This window comes from Muntiacus reevesi, chromosome 2 (assembly GCF_963930625.1).
Source record: "Muntiacus reevesi chromosome 2, mMunRee1.1, whole genome shotgun sequence".
NCBI classification, from domain to species: domain Eukaryota; kingdom Metazoa; phylum Chordata; class Mammalia; order Artiodactyla; family Cervidae; genus Muntiacus; species Muntiacus reevesi.
In genome coordinates, this window is record NC_089250.1 from 272,045,171 (window position 1) to 272,057,794 (window position 12,624).

The window sequence follows — 12,624 nt, forward strand, 5'->3', positions numbered from 1 at the left end:
CTGCTGTATTCTACTGCCAGCAGTGATGTTCATGTGTTAAGATTCTAAGACTTAATTCATAATACGTGGTTTCATAGAAAAAAGCTTTACAAATACATGGAATCATGTTATATGAAAATTAAAAGATAGCACAGGTCTACAAACAGAAAAGCTGTGAAATCAAAATCCAATATAGATCTGGTTTATTATATGCCTGCAACTAACTAACTGTTTGGCATGGCTGGTGATCAGTGCACTCTCATTTTTTGCTTTTGGCTGTGAATCAAAGTTCATGAGATGTTAGACCCTGGACCAGGGATTGAACTTGGACCCTCTGCGGTGGAAGGCAGGGTCTTAATCATTTAAGCACCTGGGAGGTTCCTCAAACCACTGTCTTGAGTATCCCAATGGGATTCAGTTCTCACTCTGCACTAAGAAGCAGGTTTGACAAAGACTTAGCCTGTCTGGGGGTAGGTAACACTCCTCTGTATAACTAAGGTCCCTTCAGTTCCTGCCTAATAAATTTGTGAAGAATAAAGAAGTGATCACATGAGTATCTTCAGTGATTAATTTTACATATTAGTTCTCTTTAAATGTTATACATGAAACCCTTTAAAGGCTGCTGGTAACAGAAACACAAGAAGGAAATATTTCCAAGTGGGAACTATTGTTAAGTGGAGAATAATGGATTTCAGTTGACACGATGCATGTAACCCATGCCTCATATTCCCACGCAGGACACTCTAACTCACAAGTACCAGTGACTGTGAACTGAAAGGATGGCCAGCAGCTTTTTCATGATAGGCATGATCATCTTAACACAGACCATGGTTGGAATTCTGGGGAATTTCTCACTGCTTTGCAGTTATATCGTCCTTCACTTCATGGGGTACAGGTTACGGTCCACAGATTTGATCCTTAAGCACCTGATTGTGGCCAACTCCTTGGTTCTCCTCTCTAAAGGGGTCCCCCAGACAATGGCAGTCTTTGGGTGGAAGTATATCCGCAGTGATGTTGGCTGCAAACTTCTCTTCTTTCTGCACAGAGTGGGGAGAGGAGTGTCCATCAGTAGCATCTGCCTCTTGAGTGTCTTTCAGGTGATCACGATCAGTCCCTGGAACTCCAGGTGGGCAGCGCTGAAAGTAACAGCTCCCAAGTACGTGGTTCTATCTATTTTAATGTGTTGGATCCTGCAAATGCTGGTAAATGTCATTTTTCCTTTCCATATGACTGGCAAATGGAGTGACAAAAACATCACAGAGGAAAGAGATTATGGCTACTGTTCTTCTATTGTTACTGACAAAACTGAAGACGCCTTGTATGCAGCATTTCTTTTATTCCCTGATGTTTTATGTTTGGGGCTCACGTTCTGGGCCGGCAGCTCCATGGTTCTCATCCTGTACAGACATAAGCAGCAGGTCCAGCACATTCGTAGGACTGACGCCTCCTCCAGGTCCTCCCCTGAGTCCAGAGCTACTAAATCCATCCTTGTCCTCGGGAGCACCTTTGTCTACTTTTATATTCTTTCCTCCATCTGTCAAGTTCTTTTGGCTCTTTTTGATCAGCCCAGCCGGTTCCTTGTGGACATGAGTATAATCATTGCAGCGTGCTTCCCAACTGTCAGCCCCTTTCTGCTCATGAGCCATAACTCCAGTGTACACAGGCTCTATTTTGCCTGGATAAGAAATGCAAAATTCGCTACTCATATGAGAAAAGTGTGAATTCTATTTATTTCTATAATGATTGGTTGCCAGTTCATTTATTCACGCTCAGAATCCCAATTTAAATTATGAATCTCAAGATAATATTGTATCAGACATACCTTGTGTCCTCTTCAATATAAAGACCAACTGAAATATATTGTCATGAAATATGAATATGTCAGTGAAGTTTTCTTGTAGAAAAGGAGTCCAGGTTTATGCAATAAATAACAGGTCTTGAAATAATCTGCATATTTTGAAGTGTTCAAATATATTTCTTTTAGTCTAACCAAACAAATTTCCCAGAAATGAAATAGGTATGGAATTATAGATTCAAGTATACATGAAAATGGATCAATGTGTACAGTAGTCAGAAATAAAATTGAAGAAATTAATGTCCTTACAGAGTAAAGAATAGCCTGGTTAGCACTTGAAGGTAAAATCAGGTAAGAGTTTGAGAGTCAGTTATAAGTTTATAGTTAATATTTTTTGTGTCTTTTTTTTTTACCTTTATTTATATTAGTTGGAGATAATTAGTTTACAATATTGTAGTGTTTTTTTGCTATACATCAATATGAATCAGTCATGGATTTTCATGTGTTCCTCATCCTGAACCCCACTCCCACCTCCCTCCCACCTCCCTCCTAGGGTCATCCTAGGGCACCAACCCTGAGCACTTGTCTCATGCATCAAACCTGGGCTGGCAATCTGTTTCACAATTGATTATATACATGTTTCAATGTTATTCTCTCAGATCATCCAACCCTCTCCTTCTCCCACAGAGTCCAAAAGTCTTTTCTATATATCTGTGTCTCTTTTTCTGTCTTGCATATAGAGTTATCATCATCATCTTTCTAAATTCCATATATCTGCCTTAGTATACTGTATTGGTGTTTTACTTTCTGGCTTACTTCACTCTGTATAATGGGCTCCAGTTTCATCCACCTCATTAGAACTGATTTAAATGTTAAGAGAGATGGCAGTATTTATTAGGAAGTGTCTTGCAGTGAGATTAGCACATTAAAATATTTTCATGTAGAAATGAGCAGTTTGAAGTGAAGTACGTAGAAAACACACTGAAAGAAAAGTATATTTCTGCAGATTTTTCAAACTGAAATATATTTGACATATAACATTGTGTAAATATAAACTGCAAGATTTGGTAATTTGTTACATGTAAATATTGTAATATGACTGCCATTACAACCAGATATCACAATGCCGAACTCTTCTTTTATGTTAAATTTTTCATTGAATTTTAGTTGATTTACAGTATTATGGTATTGGCAGACGTGGAACATTGTGGTTCAATAAATAGGTTATGCTTTGTTTAAAGCTATTATGAGCTATTGGCCATATTCCCTGTACTATAAAGTATGTCCTTATAGTTTACTTTTTTTATACATAGTAGTGTGTACTTCTGAATCTTTACTCTGTCTTGCCCCTTCCCACTTTCTCTCCCCACTGGTATACTCTAGTTTATTCTCTATGTTCAAGAGTCTTTTTCTACTCCCTTATTTTCCTCCATTTGTACTAGATTTAGATTTCATATGTCAGATGATAATATACAGTATTTGTCTTTCTCTGTCTGACTTAATTCACTAAACAGAATGATACCCAGGTCCATCTATGTTAGAAGCAGCAAAATTTTATTCTTAAGGGATGAGGAATATTACATTGTGTGTATGTGTGTGTGTGTGTGTGTGTGTGTGTGTGTGTGTACTCTTTTCATTAGTTAGTTTTCTGATGGAGATATTAGGGTTTTCTATAGTATCATTTATCTATAGTAGTGACAGTGTTACTTCTTCTCTTAGGCGTTGGAGGTTTCTTATTATATTTTTGTCCAAATGCTGTGGCTAGGACCTTCACACTGTTAAACCAGAATGGCAAGAGTGAGCATCCTCCCCTTGGTCCTGATTTTAGAGGAAAAAGCTTTCAGATATCCACCTCTGTGGGTTTGTCATAAATGACCTTTTAATGTTGAGAGTATTTTCTCTATGCCCATTTTTCTGAGAGTATTTACCATGAATGGATGTTCGATTTTGTCAATGCTTTTTCTACGTCTGTTGACACAATCTTGTGTTTCTCTTTCTTTTTTAATGTGGTGTATCACGTGGACTGATTTGTGTATTTTTAACCATCCTTGCATCTCTGGAAGTATGCTACATGATAATCATTTATCATACACTTTAGAGTTTGCTGAATTCTGTCTGCTAATATTTTCTTGAAAATTTTTTCAACCATATTCATCAAGAAAATGATCTGTAATTTTCTGTACTGTTTCATTATAGTACTGATTTCAGTGTAGAGAGGGCCTGATCGAATAAATTTAAGAGTGTTCCCCTCCTCTTCAACTTTTTGGAATAATTTAAGAAGGATAGATGTTATTTTTAAAAACGTTTCATAGGATCACATATGATACCCTCAAGTCCTGGGGATTGTTTACTGGGAAGTTTTTGATTCAGTTCAGTTCAGTTCATTCACTCGTCGTGTCCGACTCCTTGCAATCCCATGAACCGCAGTACACCAGGCCTCCCTGTCTGTCAGGGGATGTTTAACAGGAGGGTTCCTCTGTGCTGTTTCTCATAAATCCTCTGTTCCTTATCAGTGGAACAGCAAGCCGCTCCCCGGGCTGGGCTCAGTGTGTGAGACAGACTTGGGTCTCCCTCAGTAAGCATTCTCTTTATGACAAGACTGCTTTGTCTCAATCCTCTTTCTTGAGATATGAATTCTTTCTTGACCTTATGACCATCACTAATCAATTGTTTCCTTGGTAATGCTTGCTGTACGTTTCCTTGTCTGAACTTTATCATTGTCGAAAGAAATTCCTTGTACAACAGCCTACATATACTCACAAAAAGATCATTAAAGCACCTTTGCTCCATCAGAGCTTAGGTCTCCTTGCCTTTTTTGTCTCTCTCTCTCTCTCTCTTTTTTTTTTTTTTTTGCATAAAAGAAATTTTATACCAGTTGAAGAAGAGCTTCCCATTGCCCAATCCCCTCAGTCCCTGGCAATCCCCATTCTACTCCTTGCTTCCATTAGTTTGACTATTTTATATACCTCAGCTAAGTATTAACATGCAATATTTGTCCTTCTGTGACTGGCTTATTTCACTTAGTATAATGTCTTTTAGGCTCATCCAATTTGAAGCATATAGAAGAATTCTCTTCTTTTTAAGGCTGAATAATATTCCACTGTGTGTATATACCATATATTTATCATGAAGAGATATTTGTACTTCCATGTTTATTGTAACACTGTTTAAAATAGCCAAAATGTGGAGAAACAAGTGAGATACTCACCTATGGATGAATGGATTGTCTCTCTCTTTATCCTTTAAAGGACCCCAACAAGTGGCGCCCAGAACAGGGACTCTGGTATACGTGGCATTTCAGACGGAGTGACTCAAGACCTATTGAGGTCACTATGTACTAAGACATGGGGCAAACAGCTAAAAAGCCCCCCTCATCTCTCTACTTAACTTCAAAAGGTGGAAAGCCCCATCATCTCTCTACTTTACTTCATCATTTGTTTAAAGCTCAGGGACTTTTGGTTTTGCACCAGTAAATAGGGGCTTGCCTTTAAACAGTGGTTAATTGGAATCCTTGATTCCCTGAAAAAGACAGTTTTGATTTAGAAATTTGGTACCGGGTCAAAGAAAATGTTGAACGAGCCACCAAACGGAAAAAAAAATATTTCAATCGATTTCTGGCCCCTTTGGGCTCTCATTAAAGCTGTTATTCTGCCATTTCAAGGTAACTTTTAGCCCTCCTAATATTTGACTACAGACAGAACACATTACATGAATATAAATTAAATGATAAAACTTTACAAAAGGCCCAATTAGAGCAACATAAAATATTTCAGAATTTTCCTACAAGCACTGTCCTGGCTGCTCCAAATGCTCCTCCTCTTCCAGCAGGCACAAATCCAAAATCTCTCCTTCGCTAGAACCTAATGATTCTTTTTTTTTTTTTTTTTTTTTAAAGTGGAAAACGTGTTTATTAACATTCAAACTCCCTTCATACAAGGCCATAGAAAAATTCTTAGCATTTTGATTATATATATAAGCCTATATTTTCTACATAGTTACAATAATGTGTAATTTAGCTTTTCATAATACATTGTTTAAATACATCATTAGTTCTGTTAAACATAAGCAACGTTTTCAAATCCAATACTTGAACAGTTTCCTCTGTACATAGCTTAGCAGGGCTAATAAGCATAGGATGCTCTTATTAAGAGGTATATGATCTGAATATTAACAATTACTGAAGTTTGGTATTTTTATACAGCATTTTGCTTATGTTTTGATCACCACACAGAATCCTGAAGGATACCGAAATTCAGTAAGTAAAGTCAGAGACGTTGCTTCAGCTGATAAATCAAGTTCATACATGACACTATAGTATTAAAAACCTTAAAAACAGAAAGAAACCTTTTGCAAACTGCCTGAGCGCTGACTGTTCCTACCAGGGCGAGACTGCTTGGCAACAGAAAGGAAGAAGCTTTGAGTTTCTCAGTGGTGCTGACGCTGCCTCTTGCTGATGATGGCAATCTGGGCAAACACCAGAACAAGCATGTCCCAGCCCAGCAGCTCTGGGTGACTTCGTGGAGACGGGAGTCGGCTCATGCTCGGCGGCCACAGCGCTGACCCTGTGTGTGAAAGCGTGGGACGTGTGCGTCCTGTGATCCAGGTCTTAACTGCAAGCTATACTGAGGGTTTTTTTTAATGTTTTGGCTACATTTCATTCCAAAAGAATCGATTTGATGCTTGAGTTACAGCACCAGTCTATTATTAGTGAAATGAAGTACACTCCTGCAGATAAAATACCAGATCAAAAAAACCTGTTTCAGTAATCTTGATTAACCTGTAGAATAAAAAATAAATTATCTCTACAGAAATCTCTGAAGGGAGCAAAAAAAAAAAAAACCAAACTATAAGCCTAAAGAAACATTTTAAAAGGAAATAACCCAATATCCTCAAGGTCAGACAGTATTTGCTATGTTGTAATCCCGGTCACCATTAGGCTGCAGCTGGACCACAACACTATGTTCATTCATTTCGTTTTCTGCGTCGCTGCTGTCGGGGTCTTCATTGTCGTCCTCCTCATAGTCTGAAGACTCTGTCATGTTCTGATGTGAGCGGGACTCCGACAAGGCCCCGAATGACTGAGTGCTGGCGGAAGCCACAGGCCTGAGTAAAGGGGTGTGTTCCGACACTTCATTTTCTTCCTGACTGCTATCTGTGTCAGAGTCTGAATCGCCTTGAGAAGGAACGACTTTTTGCTTGCAGACTGGACAGGTTTTTTTGGTCTTAGTTAGCCAAGGATCTACACACTTGCAGTGATAAGCATGGGAACAGGGAAGGATTCTGAGTTTGTCTCCATCTTCATATTCATCCAAACAAATGGCACATACATCATATTCATCTCCCTTTTTGAATTTATGCACAGGGAGCTTCTTCAGCTGATCTTTACGAAGTCGGTTTCTCCTAGCTCTATGCCGATCCTGGACAAATTTTGTGATCATGAAAATGACTATCAAGATGAGACAGATGCCCACTATGATAAGGAAGGGGATTAGGTAGTATTCCAGAGGAAGGCTAAATTCTGGAACTAAAATAATGTGGCCCCCTTTTTCATATGTGAATTCGTCTTTCAGGGAATTAGCTGATGATTCACCAATAAAGACAGATGGAATGTCAATTTTCTTTAGTACCTCAATGTCGTTGGATCCCATGCTAATGAGGTCATCGGAGTCAACATTGTGGACTATGGCTGCTTTGTAGCCCGCTCTCTGTGCATTTAAAACCTTTTCATCAAAATTACAATCAAGTCTTCTAATTAACACGATGAAAGTGCCAGATGAATTATCTCTTACTGGCGGAGGCACGATGGGTTCACAGGCATTCTCTGGTTTTGAGTTAATCAAAAAACCCTTTAAACCTTCAGCTGGAAGTCTATAACCAAACCTTGCTGGAAGGTCATCAAATGTCTGAGATGCGTTTTCAAAATTATATGCTAAAATGTCTGCTTCTACAGGCAGGAGGTTTAAGAATGCAAAGAGCTGGACAGTCAGGATGGTGTAGACTTGCGTGGCCGAGAGCATGAGCATCCCTATGGAGAGCAGCATCTCGCTGCAGAATCACCTGGAAGCTGACCCTGCCGCACAAACAGGCGCGCCAGCCGCGTCGCCGCAGAAGGCTCTACCCCGACTTCATGACTCCCTAATGATTCTTAAAACGACTCACCTGAAACCCTTTTTGACATCAAAACTGGCAATCCTTTTTTAGATAATAATGATAAGTCCTTAGTACAGACTCGTATTTGCAAAAAATCGGTACATACTCACTCTCCTCCATGACAGAAGCTCTCTGAATTACTGGCTTTGCAATCACAAGTCTCTGAACCCGATGATTCTCTGCCTTTCCACAATGCCCTTCCTTGTCGCATGAACAATTAAAAACAGTGGCCCTTGAAACGTGGGATTGAATTACTCCTCAAGGAGAGCCTACAGGTAAATACACCAAAATATTACAAGGACCTAATGAAATTTACACTAATTTTTTAGCTAGATGAGAAACTGTTATTTCCCGTACTGTAATTGGAGAAGAAGTCAAAAGACAGCTAGAGAAATTACTTGTTTATGAGAATGCAAATCAGGAATGTCAAAGATCTATAGCTCCAATTCATGAGACTGGGACTATTATTGATTATTTGAAGGCTTGTCTCAATCTAGGATCAGAAACTCAAAAGATGCAAGTGGTAGCTGAGACAAAGACTGCTGCCTTTAGAAAGGAAAATGAAGGATGCTTTACAAGTAGAGATAAAAACCATTTTAAAAGGGACTGCCTTAAGAGGGTTAATAAACCAACTTCCAAGAATTTGCCCTCATTGCCATAGAGGAATGCATTGGGCCAAAGATTGTAAATCTAAATTTGATATTGAAGGAAGACCTATTCCAGGAAACTCCAAGCAGGGGACCCCCCAGATCCCCTTCAACAAAAACCAGGGGCAAATTCCATCTTTTCCTTCAAACCCTCAACATCTGGCAGTGTTGCCGCCAATATATCAGCCCTAAATGATTTTCTACTTTACCCTCAAGCAGTCACTTCTAGAATACCTACCGGACTTCTTGCCCCCCCACCCCCCACCCCACAAACCTTCGGTCCTTTACACGGCCAATCTAGTCTGACATGAAAAGGAATTGGTGTCCACCCTGGAATAATTAATTCAGATTTTAAAGGAGAAGTTCAAATCATGATGTCATCTCAGATTCTATAGCAATTCAAAAAGGGGGACAAAATTGCCCAATTACTTCTTTTGCCTTGGTTAGTTCATTCAGTCACTCAGTCGTGTCCGAGTCTTTGCTCCCCCATGAATCGCAGCACACCAGGCCTCCCTGTTCATCACAAACTCCCAGAGTTCACTCAGACTCATGCCCATCGAGTCGGTGATGCCATCCAACCATCTCATCTTCTGTCGTCCCTTTCTCCTCCTGCCCCTCATCCCTCCCAGCATCAGGGTCTTTTCCAATGAGTCAGCTCTTTGCATGAGGTGACCAAAGTATGGGACTTTCACCTTCAGCATCAGTCCCTCTAATGATCACTCAGGACCTATCTCCTTCAGGATGGACTGGTTGGATCTCCCTGTAGTCCAAGGGACACTCAAGAGTCTTCTCCAGCACCACAGTTCAAAAGCATAAATTTTTTGGTGCTCAGCTTTCTTCACAGTCCAACTCTCACATCCATACATGACCACTGGAAAAAGCATAGCCTTGACTTGATGGACCTTTGTTGGCAAAGTAATGTCTCTGCTTTTTAATGTGCTCTCTAGGTAGGTCATAAGTTTCCTTCCAAGGAGTAAACGTCTTTTAATTTCATGGCTGCAATCACCATCTGCAGTGATTTGGAGCCCCCAAAAATAAAGTCTGACACTGTTTCCACTGTTTCCCCATCTATTTTCCATGAAGTAATGGGACCAGATGCCCTGATATTAGTTTTCTGAATGTTGAGCTTTAAGCCACCTTGTCACCCTCCTCCTTCACTTTCATCAAGTGGCTGAAATAAAATGTAATGTTTATTTAAATATAAATACAATTAAAATATGATTGTTTGTTAATCTAATTAAGACATGTCTTAAGTCATCAACATTATATAATACTTTTATTGTGCCTAGGTTGAAGGTAAACTAAATTTGTCAACAAAAAGTTAACTTTATCTATTAATATATATACTGCTGATGCTATGCCACTTCAGTCAGGTCCAAATCTCTGCAACCCCATAGACAGCAGCCCACCAACTTCCCCCACCTTGGGAATATCCAGGCAAGAACACTGGAGTGGCTTGCCGTTTCCCTCTCCATATATATACATATATATATATATATATATGTATAAATGTATATGTATACATACATATATGTACATATATATAGTTGAGATGAAAACTTTTAGATAAATTCTATTAAAAGTAATAATCTATTATTATAATTTAAAATACTCTCTTAGGATTGGGATAACTTAAATTTCTAGAGTTATACTAAAATAATAATAAAAATTCAATAAATAGCTAGGTCATTCCCAAATAAAATAAGATTTTAAAACATTAATTACTGAACACCAACTTCCTCTTACAGAATGTTTCCCTTACAAAAACTAAAGAGATTTTGGGCTGTATAAAAATATGTTACATTATAATAAATATATTGTTTAAATATAATTGTATAAATATATATGTGTTTGTATATATTTATGTATATATAAATAAATATATATTATAATATATAATATAATAAATATATTCACCAACCTATAAAATGCTAATATACAAGACATTTCATGGTTGCTAAAGAAAAATAAGATATATATTTTCAATGAAAGGGTATAAGGAATGATGAATAGAATGATGAATACAAAAATAGATAAAAGATTTATAGCAAATGCATGTACCTCAATGCCCTGAACTTTCATCCTCTTCCTTCTTACATGTCTGGATCGATACAAATTCTTGTTTTATATGGGCCACAACTCTCTGAGGTGAACCTACACGACATGTTATAACCCACCTATTAGCTTACTTTGCAATAATGAGAACACCTAATTCTATAAAAACAGACAATGCCCCTGCCTCTATTTCTAGACCAAACAATTTTTACTTTCATTCTCTAGTAAACACATTACAGACATTCCTTGTAATCCACAGACATGAGACACAGTTAAACAAAAACATTACACACAGAAACTTAAAAAAAAAAAAAAAAAAAACTTTAAGGGGAAATGGATAGGAACAATTCTATCTTCCTTATCTAGAGCAGACTCTAATAGATTCCAACATAACCTGTTCTTTAAGCCTATAACTATTGCTAATATAGCTTTATTTGTTTTGATTTTTTTTAACTTACTGCAAGGAGATATATTGACAAAAGCAGAAAAGCATTCTGAGACATTGAAGGACACTGCCCTTCCTCTTCCCATTTGGTATCAAGACGGGTTAACTAATCAATGGAAATCTAGAAAACTTATCTTACGGGGAAAGGGGTATGCTTCTATTTCTCCAGATGGATCCAACGAACACACATGGCTTCCTCTTCGGAAGATTCGACCTAAGGGGGCCCCCAACATTCAAACTAGAGATGAAACAACAACAACCTCAGGAGGAAGAAATTTCAGTACAAGCCATGGCGGATTTAAAACATTTCCAAAATATGCCACACTCGACTTCATCAATCTTATAATCTCCCTACTTGGGGACAGATAAAGACCCTTACTGATCAAGCTCAAAATCTGATTTCTCAACAGGGAATGCCTCAGAATCCTGAAAATATTTTTTTTTTTGCTCTGCTTGCTTTGCTTGCTTTTGCTTCCCCTGCTCAGGCTGACTTGATTGATCACACTTATTGGGCTTATGTACCAAACCCCCCTTTTTATTGTAAGTTCTAGAATGGACAGATATAGGACCAATCGTATCCACTAATGACTCAACACATATGCACCTTCCTTGGAGCTTGGAGGGGCTCTCTCATCCTGAGAAAGTAGGAAGACTAAGTGACATTTCTCTAGGCTATGAAATCCTTCCTTTATGCATGGGCACAACAAAATTGTGTATTAATGTTAGTCGACAAACCCAGGCTTTCATCCTGCCTCCAAAAAAGAACTTCCACACATTGCTTGGAGTATTTTTTGCCCTGTCCTTTTCTGAAAACCATGTCAACACTAAAAAAACTCTAGGAAGAGGACAGAAGTTAGAATGTAAAGGATTTACTTATAAAGTAATTAAATATACTCTATTTACTGAGATAGATGTCAAGCTGAATCAGGGAAATTAATGTTTATGGCCAATTATACCATTTTTGATTGGGGACCCCATGGTATATGGCTATCTAACTGCTCAAATGTTAATAAAAGTACAATATGTGATTATGTTATTCAAGTAACATAAAAGATTACTAACAGTTCAATGAAACACTGCCATGAAAAGGACTCTTTGGCTGGCTTGATGGTGAAACACCTTCTCGCCCTCAAATCATCATTGATAAACAGATTGGGCCTAAACAATGGGACATCTGGAAACTTGCAGCAAGCATTGAAGAACTTGGGACTTAGACTGGACATTTACAGGGACCAATCATAGTCATAGTAACTATTTCTTTTGCTATCATCAATCATAGTTCATACAAGCCTGTGTTCCACTTCCTTTTGTTGTAGCCATAGGAAACTTAGAATTCATTAAGACTTTATGTTCTGTAACTTTTATAAATTGCAAATTATATACTTGTCTTAACTCCTCTATTTCCTTAAGAAATGATTCCCTTTTGATTCTTCGATCTCAATGTAGTCTTTGGTTGCCAATAAATCTCCAATGGTCCTGGGAAGAAGGTCCCGTGGCTGGACTTGCTTCCTGGTTACTTACTAAACTGCTCCAGTGATCTAAACATTCATTGG

General features: G+C 38.2%; 2 protein-coding genes across 2 annotated transcripts; one reads left to right on the forward strand and one right to left on the reverse strand.

The window, feature by feature from the left end:
* The first annotated feature begins 718 nt into the window (after window positions 1–718).
* Window positions 719–1,700, forward strand: LOC136161686 (vomeronasal type-1 receptor 4-like). The gene has a single exon (XM_065926714.1). It carries the CDS (start codon window positions 759–761, stop codon window positions 1,698–1,700), a length of 942 nt encoding a protein of 313 aa, XP_065782786.1. The 5' UTR covers window positions 719–758.
* Window positions 1,701–5,652: 3,952 nt separating this feature from the next.
* Window positions 5,653–7,901, reverse strand: LOC136161661 (E3 ubiquitin-protein ligase RNF13). Its single transcript, XM_065926688.1, has one exon. The coding sequence runs from the start codon at window positions 7,813–7,815 to the stop codon at window positions 6,670–6,672; it is 1,146 nt and encodes a 381-aa protein (XP_065782760.1). The 5' UTR covers window positions 7,816–7,901; the 3' UTR covers window positions 5,653–6,669.
* Between the last annotated feature and the right edge of the window lie 4,723 nt (window positions 7,902–12,624).

Coding starts and splice junctions, on each gene's coding strand:
- LOC136161686 (XM_065926714.1), top strand. CDS start 759: ATGGCCAGCAGCTTTTTCATGATAGGCATGATCATCTTAACACAGACC.
- LOC136161661 (XM_065926688.1), bottom strand. CDS start 7,815: ATGCTGCTCTCCATAGGGATGCTCATGCTCTCGGCCACGCAAGTCTAC.